Source organism: Gopherus flavomarginatus, chromosome 9, assembly GCF_025201925.1.
Source record: "Gopherus flavomarginatus isolate rGopFla2 chromosome 9, rGopFla2.mat.asm, whole genome shotgun sequence".
NCBI classification, from domain to species: domain Eukaryota; kingdom Metazoa; phylum Chordata; order Testudines; family Testudinidae; genus Gopherus; species Gopherus flavomarginatus.
In genome coordinates, this window is record NC_066625.1 from 45814653 (window position 1) to 45832586 (window position 17934).

The 17934-nt window shown below is 51.9% G+C and overlaps 2 protein-coding genes across 4 annotated transcripts in view; one reads left to right on the top strand and one right to left on the bottom strand.

Moving 5' to 3' along the window:
• Window positions 1-17934, bottom strand: part of LOC127058385 (zinc finger protein 30-like) — a 338295-nt gene that overhangs the window by 255484 nt on the left and 64877 nt on the right. The gene's annotated exons all lie outside the window — the stretch shown is intronic.
• The window catches only part of LOC127058437 (zinc finger protein 2-like), a 101267-nt gene continuing 93702 nt past the window's right edge, over window positions 10370-17934 (top strand). Inside the window, exons 1-2 of one of the 2 annotated variants that reach the window (XM_050968501.1) lie at window positions 10370-10860; window positions 16775-16901. In XM_050968501.1, coding sequence (XP_050824458.1) covers window positions 10780-10860; window positions 16775-16901 — 208 coding nt within the window. In that variant the 5' untranslated portion in view covers window positions 10370-10779. The remainder of the gene's footprint in view (window positions 10861-16774; window positions 16902-17934) is intronic. The other variant, XM_050968502.1, reaches the window with a different exon arrangement.

The following is a 17934-nucleotide window of genomic DNA, read 5'->3' on the forward strand; positions in this document are numbered from 1 at the left end:
TGGCCCGTTTCCAACAGTTGACAGGAAGATGTGAGTACCAGCGCGGGGGACAAATAAACATGAAGAAATAGTTTTACTTTGTGTAATGACCTATCCACTCCCAGTCTTTATTCAAGCCTAATTTCATGGTATCTAGGTTGCAAATTAATTCCAATTCAGCAGTCTCTCGTGGGAGCCTCTTTTTGAAGGTTTTTCTTGTTATAATAATGAGACTTTAAGTCTGTAAATGAGTGACCCAGGGAGATTGAAGTGTTCTCCAACTCATTTTTGAATGTTACAGTTCTTGATGTCTGCTTTGTGTCCTTTTATTCTTTTACATAGAGATTGTCCAGTTTGGCCAATGTACGTGGTAGAGGGGCATTGCTGGCACACATATATCACATTGGTAGATGAGCAGGTGAACAAACCTCTGATAGCGTGGCTGATGTGATTAGGTTTTGTGATGATGTCCCTTGAATAGATATGTGGACAGAGTTGGCAATCAGCTTTGTTGCAAGGATAGGTTCCTGGGTTAGTGTTTTTGTTGTGTGGTTGCTGGTAAGTATTTGCTTCAAGTTATGGGGCTGTCTGTAAGCAAGGAGTGGCCTGTCTTCCAAGATCTGTGATTGTGAGAGATTGTCCTTCAGGATAGGTTGTAGATCCTTGATGATGCGCTGGAGAGGATTTAGTTGGGGGTTGAAAGTGATAGTTAGTGGCATTCTGTAACTTTCTTGGTTGGGCCTGTCCTGTAGTAGGTGACTTCTGGGTACTCTTCTGGCTCTGTTAATCTGTTTCTTCACTTCAGCAGGTGGATATTGTAGTTGTAAGAATGCTTGATAGAAATCTTGTAGGTGTTGGTCTCTGTCTGAGGGGTTGGAGCAAATGCTGTATCTTAGAGCTTGACTGTCGACAATGGATTGTGTGGTGTGGTCTGGGTGAAAACTGGAGGCATGTAGGTAAGTGTAGTGGTCAGTAGGTTTCCTATATAGGATGAGGTTTATGTCACCATCACTTATTAGCACTGTAGTGTCCAGGAAGTGGATCTGTTGTGTGGACTGGTCCAGGCTGAGGTTGATGGTGATCTGGAAATTGTTGAAATCATAGTGCAATTCCTCAAGAGCTTCTTTTCCATGGGACCAGATGATGAAGATGTCATCAGTGTAGCGCACGTCGAGTAGGGACGTTAGAGGACGAGAGCTGAGGAAGCGTTATTCTAAGTCAGCCATAAAAATATTGGCATCCTGTGGGGCCATGAGGGTACACCTTGACTTGAAGGTATAACTTGTCCCCAAATGTTCAATAGTTGTGGGTGAGGACAGAGTCCCAAAGTTCAGCCTCCAGGTTTGCCATGACATTATCGAGGATACTGTTCCTTATGGCTTGTAGTCCATCTTTGTGTCGAATGTTGGTGTAGAGGGCTTCTGCCTCCATAGTGGCCAGGATGGTGTTTTCTGCAGGATCACCAATGGATTGTAGTTTCCTCAGAAAGTCAGTGGCATCTCAAAGGTAGCTAGGAGTGCTGGTAGCAAAGGGCCTTATTGCCAAGGGACAGAGAAACTCGGCCAGCAGCAGGGAGTGCAGAACACCACCCTAGTGTGGGGGTGACAGCTCCTCTGGGATCCTGACATCCCAGCACTTTACACACCTTCCTGGGGGCTCCCAACCATCCGGGCTGTTGGGACTGCAACTCCAACCCTACTAATGAGAAACAGGCCTGGTGAGGGGAAGCTGCTGGCTCAGGGTCACACCAAGTGTCAGAAGTATGGATGGGACCCAGCAGTCCTTCTTTCCAGGCCCCTTCGCTAACCACTGCTGCACACCCCCTCCCACAACTGGAAATTACAAGCAGGCCCTCATGGCTGTTCCCCCTGCCTTTGAGAGGGAGTGTGGCAGTGGCATCACAAAGGCCTTTTGCAGGACCTCAGACTATTGGTCAGAGATCGTGGGGAGGTAGTGACCTCACAGAGAGATGCTGACATCAGCCAGGCAGGACACGGGTGAGGGGCCAGGGAAAATTCAGAGACCCCTGTGGCTTTGCTTCAGAAAGTCTCCTTCTCCAGGTCTCTCTTTGAGAACTGAGAGAGTATTCAGGTTCAAGGCCGTGAGCGCCAGGAGGAACCTCTTTCGAGTTTTCTCCTTCCCTTTTAGTGATTTTATTAGAAAACAGCCATCCATGTTTACAAGTTAAGAGCCTCCAGGAGGTTTGAAACCTGTTCAGTCTGATCCATTTGGTGAGAGTTGAATTCTAGGCATGGAATACACAAACTTAAGGAGGCAGAATATTATTCCACACCTGGGATTTTGTCCCTTAGAATCACTGGGTATATTAGGATTTGTCCTTTTTGTTTCACCTTTTCCTCCATCCATCCCTCCCTCCTTTCTCTTCGTCTCTTGCTTTTGTCCTTTCTCCTGTTCCTCTCCCAACACCAGGAGGTGCCTGCGTGTGCGTGTGTGCGTGTGTGCGTGTGTGTGTGTGTGTGTGTGTTGCGGGGGAGTGCTCTGCAGCTCCCACTCTGGGAGGTCCACCCAAAAATGTTGGGCTGAACTAGTGCTCGGGCAATGATCCCCACCAGTGACCTGGGCCATCTTTCTGGCTCCCTGGTGAGAACTCTCAGCCTCCCGTCCTCAGTTTCTACCCCGATTGGCTGAGCAGAGGGTCATTGACAGGGAGGAGACTCAGGTCCTTGTTCTCTTTATAAGTCATAACCAGTTCTATGTTTGATGAATTTTGCCGCTTCTCTGCATTAGTTGTCTCTGAGCAGTTCATGATTCTCTCTAACATTGCAATTCTCCTCAAATACTTGCAGAATAATTACTGTCACTGTTGTTGGTCTGGAGCTCATCTGAGAGCACTTGATTCAGGTTATTCAATGTCTGAAATTCAAGATCCGATTATTAGTTTGAAAAACAGGGCTCTTGGATCCTATTCCCAACACTGCCACTGACTGGCTGGGAGACCTAAGACAAGTCAATTCTCCTTTCTCAGCCTTAGCTTCTCCCTCTTTCAAGTAGAGATAATGATGGTCTGCTCCTACCTACCTCAACACACTCACTCTTCCCCAACGCACACACTGTCTCTCCCCACACACAAAAGGTCTCCACACTGCAGTTGAAAAGCAGCTGGCAATCTAGTAGGAGGCCCCTGGGACAATGGGATAGAGAAACCTGCATCACTGAAAGTACAGCCATAAAGACAGCACACAGCAGCCTTCCCTAACAAGGGCAGCGGGGGATGGGGGGCAAGAAGCGAGATCATCCGAGCTCCCTGCATCCAGGTCAGTTTCCTCAGCTGGGCTGCGTAAGGGGAGGGCAGAGAGCAGCAGCTTCTGCTGCTCCCCTCACAGCACAGCCCAGGTGGGAAAGTGACCAGGACGCATGGAGCATATAGTGTTGCTCTTCACTCCCCCCAACCCTCTGTGAGCCCATGGAGGAGCATTGGGGCAGGGGAGAGCACTGAGCACCTTTGCAATGCCACACAGTGGCCTTTGACCCCCTGGAGCCCTGGGTGACTATCGGGGGACCCCACCCTTTGTGCCGGCCAGGCTCCCAAGCACAAGCAGCAGAAAACACAGAGACGGGCCACCCACTGAGAAGTGGTAGCCTGGGCGGCTCGTAATGGAGTCTCGGGGGGGGGCTCAGCCTCCCTAAACCTTGCGTTGCCAAGGGGTCAGTGGGGCCCATGACTAGGGTCCCTAGCCAAATTGGGTCCCCCTGGAAAAGTCTCCCCCCCCGGTGCCCCAGGGCTGGAGGAGCGACCGCTCCTTGCTACGGCCCAGGGGCTGCAGCAGGGGCACAGAGCTTCTCTGGTCTCATGACCGCAGTGGGACAGGGGTAAAAGAATGATAGGATGGGGCCAGTGGGGGAAGCGGTGAAATAGAGGTGATTGTGGATGGGGCCATGGGTGAAAGGTGTGGAAGGGGGCGGAGTCACAGCAGAACGGGGGAGGCCATGGTTCTGGAGCTGGGGCCCCCACACTAGTTCTCCCTTTCCCTGTGCTTTGGCATCACTAGCCCCTGCTTAGCGAGTAGGGTTCATTGGTCCCCATAATGTGGGGTGTGACTCCTAGGGGGACACAGAGGAAGATTTATGGGGGCACCTCAGGGCCGGAGCCAGCCCCCATGGAGGGCAGGGAGGAAGCACCATTCAGCCCCACTCTGTCCCAGCTCTTCCCCAACCCCACCCTCAGCCTGAGACTCTGGCTCTCAGCCCGGCGTCGACCCCTTTACACCAGTTCGCACTCCTCTCCCCAGCAAGCAACAGCCCCACTCCTCCCAGCCCCGGTTCTTGATTGTGGCTTCCGAGGGGCCACAGCCATGGCTAAGAGGGCACAATGTGAAATGTTTGGGGACCACTGTTTTAGGGTGACATCCTCAATCACTTCTCTGCAATCCAATAAAAGCTATTCCTCACCCACCTACCCCTCCATCAGGACGGACTAGGTATGTTCTGCTGCCCTTCACTCATACAGGAAGGAGAATAACATTTCATTCCACTCAATCCTAAAGTGATTTGTAACCCACCACCATCCCAAACTGGTCATTTTGGGGATCCGGCCCCATCATGCTGTATAACTAGGCAGAGTAGGTGTGTCTGTGCAAACACGGTCTGTTCCTGAAGTCTTTCCCCCAGCTCCTCACTAGAAGTGAGGGGGGAGCTCATTCAGACCTTGCTTATGCTTAGTATTTAAAAACTCCTTAGTATCCTTATCTCTGCTGGCCTTAGATTTCTCTTTCTGTCCGTTTCCTGACAGCTCAGATGAGGTGACCGAGTGGTTAGGGTAATGGGCTACTAATTTATTGTGCTCTGTATGCATGGATTTGAATCCCATCCTCATCAGAGGCATTTAATCTTCGCCCTTTTTTATAGAGAACCATCTCCCCCTTTGGTATAATAACAGCTCTAGCAATGTTGCTTCCTGCAAACAAAAACCTTCTGAGAAACTCAGACCCCCCCACCGCATTGCTTTAAATAAGATGTCTAAATCCCACATTTCTAAAATGTTTTTCTCTAGTCCTGTATTTCTTAGCTTCTCTTTGAAAAGGTAACATTTCATAATCTCCCCCAAACACTCTGGGACCTCCCCAAATAATTAAAATACCCCCATCCTGAGCAAGGCCACAACAGTGAACCAGAGCTATGTTTAGGCCAAGCTGTTCTGAAGGAGGCAACTCCAATATTTTCTCCCTGCTTCCCTTGGCAAAGTCTGACTGGGAAAAGAAAATTCCCCAAACTGAAAGTTTTCTGCTGAAAAACCGATACTAGTCTGTTTGGGTACTTTGGTTTGAATGTATTAGTATTCTTCTCTTCTGATTTCTGAATCAGTTTTTTCCTCCAGATGTGTTTCCAGCTGTTGAGTTGTGGGGGAGAGAGGCCAAGTCATGCTGTCTCTACCCTTCTTTCATAGTTTCTTCCAACTTTCTAGAAAGCTCCTTTGGTAGGATGTGAGCCAAGCAGTGTCCATTGTTGCTGTGCAATCTCGGAGAAGTCTGCATTGTACACGGTTCCTGGGATAGTCCTTGGGAGTGTGGATCCCTTTAACAGGCCAGCAGCGAGTCTGGCTCCTCCATTGTAGCACCTGGAAGGTTGGTGGTGGGCATTTACCAACCTCATAACATATCTCAGTAACACACACAAAGCAAACTTCATAACTTCCCAACCAATGCTACACACACAGACCAACACAATATTAATGTTCAACAGATCAAGACTTTTGAAATGATACCTCAGCAGGCAGACTTTGTACAAACCTTATCATCATTATATGAGAGTGGTGAATATAGGGCTTCCAGGTGCTGCTTTGAGCACAGCGTGCCACACCTGGGCTGACATTGCAATGGACACATACCCTTAGAGTCCATCTCACCTAGGACAAAGATGGCAGCGTGGCTGGCCTGAGTCATCTGACTTGGGCCCATGGAGCTAAACCTGAGGGGCTAAAAACTGTGGTGCAGATATTTGCGTTCACACTGAAGCCTGGGTTCAGAAACCCTCGCCCCTCCTGGGGTTCAGACGTTGGGCTCAAGCCCATCTGTCTGCACTGTAATGTTATAGTCTTGCAGCCCAAGCCCCATAATCCTGAGTCACCTGACCCGGGCTTTGAGACAGGTGCCCTGGGTGTTTTAATCACAGTGTAGACATAACATTAGAATACATCTCCAGTGCAATGAAACACCACGACTGGCCCGTGTCGGATTAATCCATGACAGCGACTTGGGCTGTAAAGTTGCGTTGTACATGTCTTGGCTCTGGCTCAGTCCCCTGCTCTAGCAGCCCAGAAGGTTGGGAGGGAGTTTAGCGAGTGGAAATGGTAAAACCACAGTGAAGTATTAGCCTGAACTCATGGTATTTCTCCATCGGTCTGTCTGCTTTGGGGCAGGGACAAAAACACATCCTGCTGCATTCGTTATTTCAAAGGGTAGTTTAGGATTTTCATTCTCAAACGGTGCACAAAGTAGGACTCAATCCTCAGTGTAAATAAACAAGCTACCAACACATCAGGGATTCCAGTAACGGGGGCAGGTTTTCTCTGGGCAGTGAAATTTTTCAAGGAGTTGTTGGCTCCTTTCTTTCCTCATCCTGGAGTAAACTCAGCTTTTTATTCCATCCTTGATGATTCATGGAATAACAGCAGCAGCCTGAAGAAAGAAAAGAGGGAATATCTCACTGCCACGGGTGAAGGTGGGCACGTCCCCTCTGTTTGACCATTGCCATTGCAGGAGAGAAGGTTTCAATGGAATTGAATGCCCTGGCTCAGACAAGTGACACAGAAAGTTTTTGCTGTTCATGGATCCATGCAAAGGAAATTGTGTCTCTGTGTGAAAATGGAAAGAGAAATGAAACACTCACATGATGGCACCTAAGGCAGAAGGGAACCTTATAGGATTAGAATAGGATAAATTCTCAAGCAGCATGTTTCTTACTTTTCCCATCTGTCAATTTTGGTTATTTTCAATGGAAATATTTTGTCATTGGGTTGTGTGCTTACACAGAAATTGACATTTGCCAACAAATACGTAATTCTTCCAAGCCTGCCTAGTCTGCTGGTGGTGAGTTCAGAAGGACAGAGTCACTCTTCCCCGTCCCCATACCAGGCCTAAGCTCTCCATGCTGCCCACTTACCACAATGCTGGGACTCATTCCTGATCTCCCCTCAGACCTCTGCTCCCCACCCCCACTTCTGGGATCCCTTCCCCACACTGTCCAAATGCCCTGCTTCTAGGATCCTTCCCCCTTGCCCTTCCTCCCTTCTGAGGAAAGCTCTGCACTATTCTCACACTGGGAATTGAACCCCAGGCCACCTGGGTGAAAACCAGGAATCCAGATCACTAGACCACATGGGATTGGGATTGTGCTGTTGGTCTACTAAGCCAACCCCTCATGAGAGCAGCAGCGTCACCCAGCAGGGATTGCACACAGGGCTGCATTAACTCTTCAGGTACCGAGGTTTTCCGTCTGTCTTTTCCCAGCGCCTGTGATCAGGACATAGACATCAGGGCTCCCAGGTGCTGCACAGACCATGATTGAGATAGGGACCCCACATTGCGCTAGATGCTGTACTATCCCTGGCCAACACTGGGACACCCAGGGGGTTCCCCTCAATTTCCGTGAGCCTCTGCTGCCCAACTTCTTCTGACTCCGTCTGGATCACACCCCCGCTGCATAAAACCCACCTTTCCAAACAGTCCTTCTTTTCCTGCCCCCTAATTTTGCTTGCACACCCTGGGACCATATCCTCTCTTCCTCCCTCCCCTCCCCCCGAGGTGAGCAGAGATGGAGGCAACTTCAGCCACTGGAGACAACCCCAGCGAGCGCTGCAGCCCACCCCGGGGTGGGGGCGTGCAAACACAGGAAGAGACCAGCTGGGCGTAGGGATGCTTTGAAGAAGGAGGCAGGAGAACAAAGCCCAGAGCCCGGGGGCGGGGCTCTGGCACACTGTGACTTGGAGCCTAGGCTGAGCAGCTGCTTCCTGGATCTCCACGTGCTGCCAGCAGTGCTGGAGCTGCCCGAGCTGGAGCGGAGCCGCTGTTCTCAGCTGCAGCCAGGATCTGCCCTCGGCCCTGCTGGGATCCAGGTGGGGACAGAGACTGGGGCCAGGGAGTTCCCCTTGATGTGGCTGGCGGGGGCGGGAGTGGAGAGGAGAAGCCAGAGCAGCAGGCGGGGGAAGGGCGGTGGGACACGTGGGGGGTTGGATGGTCTCTGTGCATCCCGGAATGTCCAGGAGGAGAGTGTGTGTGTGTGTGTGTCCCAGGCATAGGCGTGCGCATGGGGTGAGCCCCGGCACCCCAATGCCCTGAGCTCCGGCTGGGGAGGCTGCTCCTCCCCCTCCCGTGGAGGCTCTGGGGGAAGGGGAAGAGGCTGCGGCGGCTGCAGGCGGGTGCTCAGTCCCCCCAGAAATGACCCGCTGTCGGCAGCTTGTGGTGCCTCCTCCACTGAGCTTTTCCCTGGGGGCAGCCTGCGCGCAGCTGCGATCAGCTGTTTGCTGGGCAGGCTCCGCTCAGCTGCTCCCCCCTCCCTGCTCCTGCGGGGGCTGAGTGAGTCCCCCCAAAACAACTTTAGGGGTCGGGGTGGGCGGGGGTGCGGGTCCAGCAGCAGCACAGCCCGCCCCGCTCCCTGGCTGCCTCGCACCTCTCGGGGTGATGGCTCTGCCATGGCCTGCGCATGAATCGCTGCTCCCTGCCCACCAGGCTTGGCTCCGGCCACAGCAGCATCGAGTGCCCCAGGGAGCCTGGCTAGACTGGGGCTGGGGGCAGTGGGAGGTTTGGGGGAGGAGAAGCTCCAGATACCGGCGGGGATGGGGGAGAGGAGCCGAGCTGGAGTGTGGGAGGACAAGCCCTGGACTGGGCTGGAGCCACACTGGGGGGTGAGGGGAGGAGAAGCCCTGGGCCCCTGCAGGAGCTGCAGTGGGAGGGAGGAAGGAGGAGAAGCAGTAAGGTGGGGCAGGGGAGGAGAAGCCAGGCTGGGTTGGGAGGAGGGGGCAGAAGCCCAGACCCCAGCAGGAGCTGCACTGGGGGGGATGGATGGGGAGAGGAGCCACCCTGGGGCAGGGAGGAGAAGCCCTGGACCTTGGCAGAAGATGTGGGACTGAAGTCCCCAGCCCAGGAGCCCCAGCCACCTTAGTGGCAAAAGTCGCAAGGCTGAAGCCCTGACCCCACTCTGTGTGTAGCTGGCCTGAGCCCCTCTCGCTCCCATCCCCCCTGCGGAGCTTGCTCCCTCTCTCTGGCTGTGGAGAAATTCAGCCCCAATCTCCCCATGTTGGGATCTCCATTTCCCCCACCATCACCCAGCCATGAATGGATTTAGCTCAGGAGGCAGGATCAGCATTGGCCCCATTTGGCAGGTGGGCTCTAGGGCACAAAGAGGTGCAGTGACTTTCCCAAGGCTAAGTAGGGAGTCTGTGGCAGAGCAGAGACTCAAACCCAGAACATCTGACCCTAAGTCCTGTGCCTTAACCACAAGGCAACCTTCCTACCGAAGGAGAGGGAACCTCCTCTGCCACTTTGAGGGTGTGAGTGGGAGCAGCCACTGAACAGAGCTGCCAGGAGGTTGGGAGGGAGGTGTTTGGATAGTTGGGGGAGGTGATTAGCAGGTTGGAGGGGTCTCTGGACGGAGCAGGCATGGGACAATGAGCAGAGGGGTTGGATTGGTTGAGGGCTCAGGGGGTGCTTGGTGGGGTGTGGAGCGGAGTTGGGGCAGGCAGGGAGCAGAGGGAGTTGGATGGGTGAGGAGTTCTGGGGGTTCTGTCGGGGGCAGGAAGCGGTTGGATAGGAGTGGGAGTCCCGGGGCTCTGTCTGGGGTCGGGAGTGTGAATAAGGGTCAGGGGGACAGGTAGGGGGTAGGGTCCTAGGAAGGCAGTTACAGTGGGGGGGGCTCTCAGGAGGGGGAAGTCAGGGGACAAGGAGCCGGGAGGCTTAGATAGGGGGATGGGTCCTGGAGGGCAGTTAGGGGCAGGGTCCCAGGAGGGGGCAGTCAGAGGACAAGGAGCAGGGGCAGTTCTGAGGGGGGCAGTCAGGGGGCAGGAAGGGGGAGGCAGTGGATGAGGTGGGGCTCCCTGGGTGCACACGCTAATGAAATGTGCTGCGCATGCCTATGGTTACAGTGGTGAGCTACTTACATCCTTTTCCTGTTTGTGCCATTTCTTTCCGTCTCAAGACCTGATAACCATTCTCTCTAGTTCTTCCCCTTCTCCTCCCTCCCCACATGTGGCTAGAAAATCCAAGGAGATTCCCTCGTTTTCCCTACAATTATTGACTCTCTAGTCTCTTATTTTGCCTTATTTTCTCTGTAATTGTCCAATTGCCATTTCAGTTCTGCTCAGCTTTGGGATGTGAACCCAGCCCTTTTTATCTGCAGCAATTTGTCCTTGGATAGATCGTAATTTGCTGTTCCGTGTCATTCCCCCAATGTGGGTGGTGGTTAGTCGGTGCTGGTTGGAGGAGCCCACAGACATGGCTGCCTCTGAGGGAGAGATGAGGTGGCCGATCTCTGCCAGAAACAGGACATGGCCGAATAGGAGGGGAAGGGAGGAGCCTGTGTCCCTATGGAGCCTACCCAGCCCCTTTGCTTCTGCTCCTTTCTAGAGGAGACTTTATTACTGGGGAGGCTGAAAAATCTCCCTGTGGGCTTAGCCTGACAGGAGGGGCAGGTCTCCCCTGCAATAAAGAGATGGAGCATGTTCCCAGCATGGCAGAATCTAGGCTGTGTCTGTGCAGGGAAAGATCCTGGGGGAATCATGATGTGACATGAACTAAAGCCTGTTCTGAAACCTCCACAGTTGCCCTTCTGGCCCTGCCAGGCTGCAGGATGTCATCCATGTTTCGCTCCAGCTCATCCCATCCTCCCATGGGACAGGGAAGGGAAACGGCTGCGGAGGAGCCAGTTCAGGTAGGGATTATCGGTGGAGGGGGCTGGTGGGTTCCTGCTGGAGGGGAGGGACAGCAAATACACAGGACGAGGGAGGTTTGGGTATTCTGGTTTGGAGGTTGGAGTTTGCCAAAAAATTCCCAGGGTGGAGAATGGAGGGAGGACAGGGTGTGGCAAACGTCTTGGGACTGGTTTAATGTGCGGCTTCCATTCTAGGACCAGACCCATGAGGTTAGAGGGTGGAAATGCTCTAATTTGTGGAACAGGAAACACCCCCCATAGGTGGGGCTAGGAAAACGGACCAGACTCCCTGGGCTGGAGCCCAACCTGATTAACCAGCGACTGCTCTGAGATGTGAGAAGGCACCCACCAGTGAGGCTTGGGGGAGGGGGGTTCTTAACCTTTTTCTTTCTAAGGCCCCCAACGTGCTATAACAACTCCACGGCCCTGCATGTGCCTGGTTCTCTGCATATAAAAGCTAGGGCTGGCGTTAGAGGTGGCAACCAGGGCAATTGCCTGGGGCCCCATGTGACAGGCCCCCCGCAAAGCTAATTGCTCAAGCTTTGGCTTCAGCCCCTGGTGGCAGGGCTCATGGCCCCAGGCTTCAGCCCCAGGCAGTGAGGTTTGGGCTTTCTGCCCTGGGCCCAAGCGAGTCTAACACGGGCCTTGCTTGAAGGACCCCCGAAACCTACTCGCAGCCCTTCAGGGGTCCAGGGACCCCTAGTTGCGAACCGTTGCCTTAGGGGATGTGCCCCTGCCCCATACCCAGCTCCAGGGCTGGCCTTAGAGAAAATGACGCCTTGGGTGAACTTGTATTTTGGTGCCCCCATCCCCCCTGGCCCTCACAAGCTTCCCATCATCACGTCCAGACCCCGATGCCTCTCTCTAGTGCTTAATCTGTATTGAAAGAGGCGCCAGAGCTCAGCCCTGGCACAAATTCAGCACTGGCAGGGCTGCCTCCCAGCGGCGGCTGCTGGCAGAGCTCCCAGCTCTGAAGGCAATGCCCCCGTCAGCAGCAGAGCAGAAGTGAGGGTGGCCTGGTGTGTGATGTATTGTGCAGCCTTTTATTGTATGTAAAGTGCAGTTTTTAATGCGGCATTGCACCGCCGCTGGGTCGGCTCTGGTGGTGACAGTGTCAAGCTTAACAGAGTGAAAGTCACCTCTGCTACTTGCTTCAAATGTTCAGTCTCTAGGAGCACACACAGAGCAAGGGTAGTGACCACGCAGACATTCACAAGCACAAGGTCTGGTCAGTTTTAGAAGTTTTATTAAAGTTACAGTTAAGACTAGGAATACCCAGGCATGTAGACCAGGGGTCGGCAACCTTTCAGAAGCAGTGTGCCGAGTCTTCATTTATTCACTCTCATTTAAGGTTTCGCATGCCGGTCATACATTTTAATGTTTTTTAGAAGGTTTCTCTCTAGAGGTCTATATATTATATAACTAAACTAGTGTTGTATTGTAAAATAAACAGGGTTTTCAAAAAGTTTAAGAAGCTTCATTTAAAATGAAATTAAAATGTTGATCTTACGCTGCCGGCCCACTCAGCCTGCTGCTGGTCTGGAGTTCTGTTCACCTAGGCTGGCAGCGGGGTGAGCGGGGCCTGCAGCCGGCACCCCAACTGGCAAGGGTCTGTCAGCCAGAACCCCAGACCGGCAGTGGGCTGTGCGGGGCTGGCGGCTAGGACCCAGAGGGCTGGGGGCAGAGGGCTGGAGTTAGGGCTAGGGGTTGGGTATGTGAGGAGGTGTAGGTGTCAGGACAGAGAGGGTGCTGGGTATGGCTGGAGGTGCCAGAGTCAGGGCTAGGGTTGCAGGTTGAGGGGATGAAGGAGTCAAGCAGAGGGCTGGGTATGTATGAGGAAGGTACAGGGCTCAGGGCAGGAGTCTGGGGAGGGTGCAGGGCTCAGGGCAGAGGGCGTGGTGTGTGTGTGGGGGGGTCAGGGCTCAGGGGAGTGTGCTGAGTGACTGCCCCCCTAATAACTCTCAACCCCGCTGCTCCTTGTCCCCTGAGTACCCCCTCCTGGGACCCAACCTCCTAACTAAGCCTCCCTGTTCCTTGTCCCCAGACTGGATTCTACCTCCTACCTGTCCCCTGACTGCCCCAACTCTTATCCACAGCCCTGTCCCCAGCCAGACCCCCGGAACTCCCATGCCTATCCAACCACTCCCTGCCCCCTGACAGGACCCTCAGAACTCTCAATTCATCCAGCCCCCAGACTCCCTTCCTGCCCTACCCCTTTCCACACCCCTGCCTCCTGACAGAACCCAAAAAACTCCCAACTCATACAACTCCCCGACTCCTTGTCCCCTGACCACCCCCTTCAGAGACCCCCCCACCCTAACTTCTCCCCCAGGACCCTCCTTGCTCCAGGTCCCCTGACCCTTATCCACCCCCTGCCCCCTCACAAACCTTGGGACTCCCATGCCCCATCCGACCCCCCCATCCAACCCACCCTGCTCCCTGTCCCCTTACTGCCCCCACCCCTTACCCAATCCCCCAGCTCCGGGCCCCTTACCATGAGGCTCCACAGAGAGCTGGATATGCTGCTCCGCAGGAGCACACAGCCCCACCCCTCCGGTGGAGCGGGGAGCATGTCTGCCCACCTGAAGAGCCAAACGCTGCCCTCGGGAGCGCACAGCCCCAAGCCCCAGAGTGCTGCGCGCAGCGGCAGGGCTCCAGGGGAGAGAAGGCGGGAGAGGGGCAGACAGCTTGCTCCTCTCGGCTCCAGAGCGCAGACCCCGCGGCTTCCCGTGCCGGGAGAGTGGGGCCATTTGCCCACCCCGTACGCACAGCTATGCTTCTGCTCCCTGCCTCCGTGGGGGAAGTGGAGACAGAGGAGAGCGCACCGGGCTGGGCAGAATTTTTAGTGGCCTGCTGGAGTCCTGGGAGGCTCCAGCGTGCCATTATAAATTGGCTTGTGTGCCGTCTTTGGCACGCGTGCCATAGGTTGCCGACCCCTGATATAGACATTGTATAAAGACCTGTGCAAAAGTTACATCTCTACTTCTACTCACATCCTGAACAATAGTATTAGGGTCTGATGTGTCTCTCGTGGAATGATCATCAGTGGAGGGATGGTTCCGTAGGGAGCTCAATTTTCCTGCTCTGGGCACCCCCTTTTTATCATGTGATTCCGATTATACCTCCTTAGCATTGACGCACCACCTGTATCCTGTGGTTAAAGGCACCTCTGTTTCCAAATGTGCCTTACAGAATTTTTTTATTTAAAATTAATCTTCTGGCTAATTGTTCACCCTGTTACCACTTGGTACCTCTTCTCCCATCATCTTAGGGCATCGGGTTATTCCTCAGCCATTTACTTCTGTCAGCGTTTCTTAGCTCCAAGGCCTAAAATAGCAAAGCTAAAATCTTGCAGGTCTCAACCTACAGGCCTTGTGTTTCAACCCTGTTTACCTAGATACCGAATACATGATTATTCTTGCTACATACCGATCGATTGATTCCCTATTTAGCATACAGTGATTCTATATGACATAACGTGTTAGTTATTTATAACACCACATAGTAAATGAACAGTAAACTAAAATCATTAGCTGTCGTTCCCACCCTTACTCCTGCACTGCTGCTGTGGCTTGTGGTGCCCGGCGCTCTGCCTGCAGCTCGCAACGGGCTTTGTGCTCTCACATGGGGTCTGCCTCTTGCTAGAACCCCAGATACCCTGCAGCTCTGTGGCTGCTCCTGGCTCACCAGGGGCCATTTCAGATTTTGTGGAGAGGGGCAACGTTAATTGTGATCTCAGGGGCTACTGAGGCACCTGAAAACTGTAGCGTTTTTTACAGAAAATAACTTAGAAATTCACTTATGAGCACTGTATCTCATTGTTATGTAAAGAAAGATAAATATATACGGGACTCCAATTACAGCCACGTAGTAAATTTAGGACAATCAGGAGATAACACAGCAAGATATTCCCATCCCAAGCCTTGAGGTATCAGTTCTGGAGCTTTAATGCAGGTATCAGAAACACAAGTTTGATACTTTGCACCCTCTCTTTAGCAGAGATAAATAAATATAGAGAAAGGCAGATTTTACTGAACAGACACACTCTGTGTTACTGCCGCCATCTCCTCTATTTTAGTCAATTATTTTTCACTCCACTGAAAACATATTTACTTAATTTACATACATGATTAAGGTTTTTTCTCTTTTATTAAGAAAGGTAATTTATTTTCTAGTTATTTTGGCATTTATGTTTGCTGATCACAATCATGTATGTGGCTCACTAACATTTGACTCCATCTTTGCTATTAGTATCGTACTTGGAACTGCATTTATTTTCATAGGAATTTTAAGTTATTTTCCAGATTTAACAGTATCATGAAGTTTGAGGGAGACAGTTGCCTGCACCTCCCCCACTTCCTACCATTCACTCTGACTCTCAACCAGCCAGTAAAACAGAAAGTTTATTAGATGACAGGAACACAGTCCAAACCAGAGCTTGTAGGTACAGACAACAGGACCCCATGGTCAGGTCCCTCTTGGGGCGGGGGGTAGGGAGCCAGACTCAGTTCCCCAGCCAGCTCCAAACTGAAAAATCCCCTCCAGCCGTCTCTTCCAGCCACACCCCCCGGCTCCTTCTCCAACCTTTGTCCAGTTTCCAGGGCAGAAGGTGTCACCTGACCTCATCCCCCCCTTGGGCTCAGGTTACATGCTCAGCTATTGTCCCTCAAGTGAAGTCACACCCTGGTATCCCATCCCCAATGCAGACAGTTCCAGTAAAACTCCCCCACAACATCTCCATGTCAATCCTCCCCACTCCCTGCTTCATCACAGACTAAAAATATAATCTGAAGATAAGTGGTCTTCATCTGCACAGTGTCTGAAGTTTTGAGTTTAGCTAATTTTTTTCAATCAAACCCTGCTAAGGTAAGTACAAGCAAAATGTACAGTCTGTTGTTTGCTAGTAGCATTATAAATAATGAATGACAAAGCACAATACGGTAATAACAGTAATAATGATAATTACACCAGCCAGGACAGGTGAGGGATTTTAGAACTCATTACTCAAAGAACCGAATTTAAGCATAAGACATAAATAAAAAGACAAAATGCACAGACCAGTTAAAAAGCTAAACTAACAGCACTATCATCCTGACCAAATGTGAAAGAATAAAATTACAGAGACTATATGTACATTGTGCATTTTGACAGGAAGTAAAAATAAGTAATAACAGTAATTGAAGTGTCTGTTGTGGAGGGGGGTATGTTTGTTGGGGGAGTGTGAGACACAGCCCACTGTCATTTCCAGCACAGCGGCACTCACTAGTCTGAAGGCTCGTTCACACAGCAGCAGTGGCCACAGCTCCCACTCTTACCCAGAAGCAGCAGCACAGAATCTTGTCCCCCCAGCTCACCTCAGCAGAGACTGGGCACAGAAGCAGGAGGGTGGGGCCACTCCAATATCAGCAATCCCCCCTGCGCAGCACACAGGAGGCCCCTGGGAGCAGCTTGGCAGGGGCAGCTCTAAGTGGCGGGAGAGGGCAGTTCTACAGGAACAGTTGTAGGTCAGATAGCTGAAGAGAAGTGGGGAGAGGAGAGACAGGATACTCCTGCTGGAGGAACCCCCTCAGCAAGGCCCCCCGGGACCGTCATGTACTCTGCCCCCCCTATGTCTGGCCCTGTCCAGCTCTTTACAATGAGAACAGCATTGGGCTCCCTGCCAGTGAACTCTCCCTGCACCCTGCTAGGGCTTCCATCTCCTGTATCCGTCTGTGGCTAGTAGGGGAGTGATGGATCTTCTGGGAGAGACAAGGGGCTCTCGCTTCATCCCCTCACCCTGGCGTTTCCTGACTGCTCTGAGCGGGGTGTGGGTGAGACTCTGACTGTGAGCCACCCAGAGCTTCCATTTGATTGGCTCCTCTCCCCCATGAGTGTGGGGCACCAGGTGCTGAGTGTTGGACTCTTGCTCTTTCAGGGGCTGGTGACCTTCGAGGAGGTGGCTATGTATTCCCGCAGAGAAGAGGGGGCTCTGCTGGACCCCACTCAGAGAGCCCTCTACAGGGATGTCATGCAGGAGAACTATGAGACGGTGACCTCACTGGGTAAGGAGTCCTGTCCCCTGGATTATTAGAAGCTGTAAGGTCTCTGAAGAACCTGAGTAGTAATAACTTTATACCTTTATCCATCATCCAAGTTTTGACAAGTTTCCTTGCCCGCCTTTTTTTGCCTTATCGCCCACCCACTAGAATAATTTTTAGACGTTTGTCATCAGTAATTTTGAAAATGCATTTAATGTATGCTTATTGGCTACATTAATTACTACATTAATAACTTTTTAAAATTAATTAATAAAATTATAAATAAATAAAAAATAAATAAAAATGTTTTAAAAATTATTAAAAATTCAATCTGTTTAAGAGGATGTAGAATTCTAAACTGAGTAAATAGGTGTGTGACTGTTGCATGGCTTGTGTGACAGTCAGATGAGCTTCTCTTTCAATAGAACTGGGTAAAATGTTGCCATTCAAAAGCCTAACGGTGAAAGGAGACCAGAGCCATGTCAGAGGAGGAGAGGAAGGGGAGAGTAGCTAATTCTGGGGTGCCAGGACATGGGGAGGGTGTGTGCAGAGTTAGAGCTAAGAAGGAGGTAGTAAGAGACGAGGATGGAACACAAGAAGCTCCCAAGGTGGCGGGAGGTGGTGCTGGCTGAGAGTAATGAGACGAAGAGAAGGGGTGTGTGGAGGAGGGGCACCCAGGAAGTGGGCTGGGTGGGTCAGTGGGAGGGAGGAGAAGTTTGGGGATCTAGAGCTGTGGGGGATCCCAGACCTTTAACCCCGAATCCCTACTCAAACCTTGTTGCTTTAGAGCCTGCACTCCAGTTTTCTTTCTGTTCAGTTTCACTTCATTATACGTTTCCTCCCCCAAATACTATTTTAACTCTTCACCACTCTCTCTCACTCATTACCTACCTCCCCATATAACCTCCCCATCTCTATGCACAGTGACCCCAGCCACCGATCCTGAGTCCTTGTTGCATTCCTCCCTCCTATAGCACTGCCACTGCCCAGGAGCAAATGTTGATGATATCCCAGGGTGGTAGTGTAGCCTGTACAATTTTTGCACCTATAAGATTAC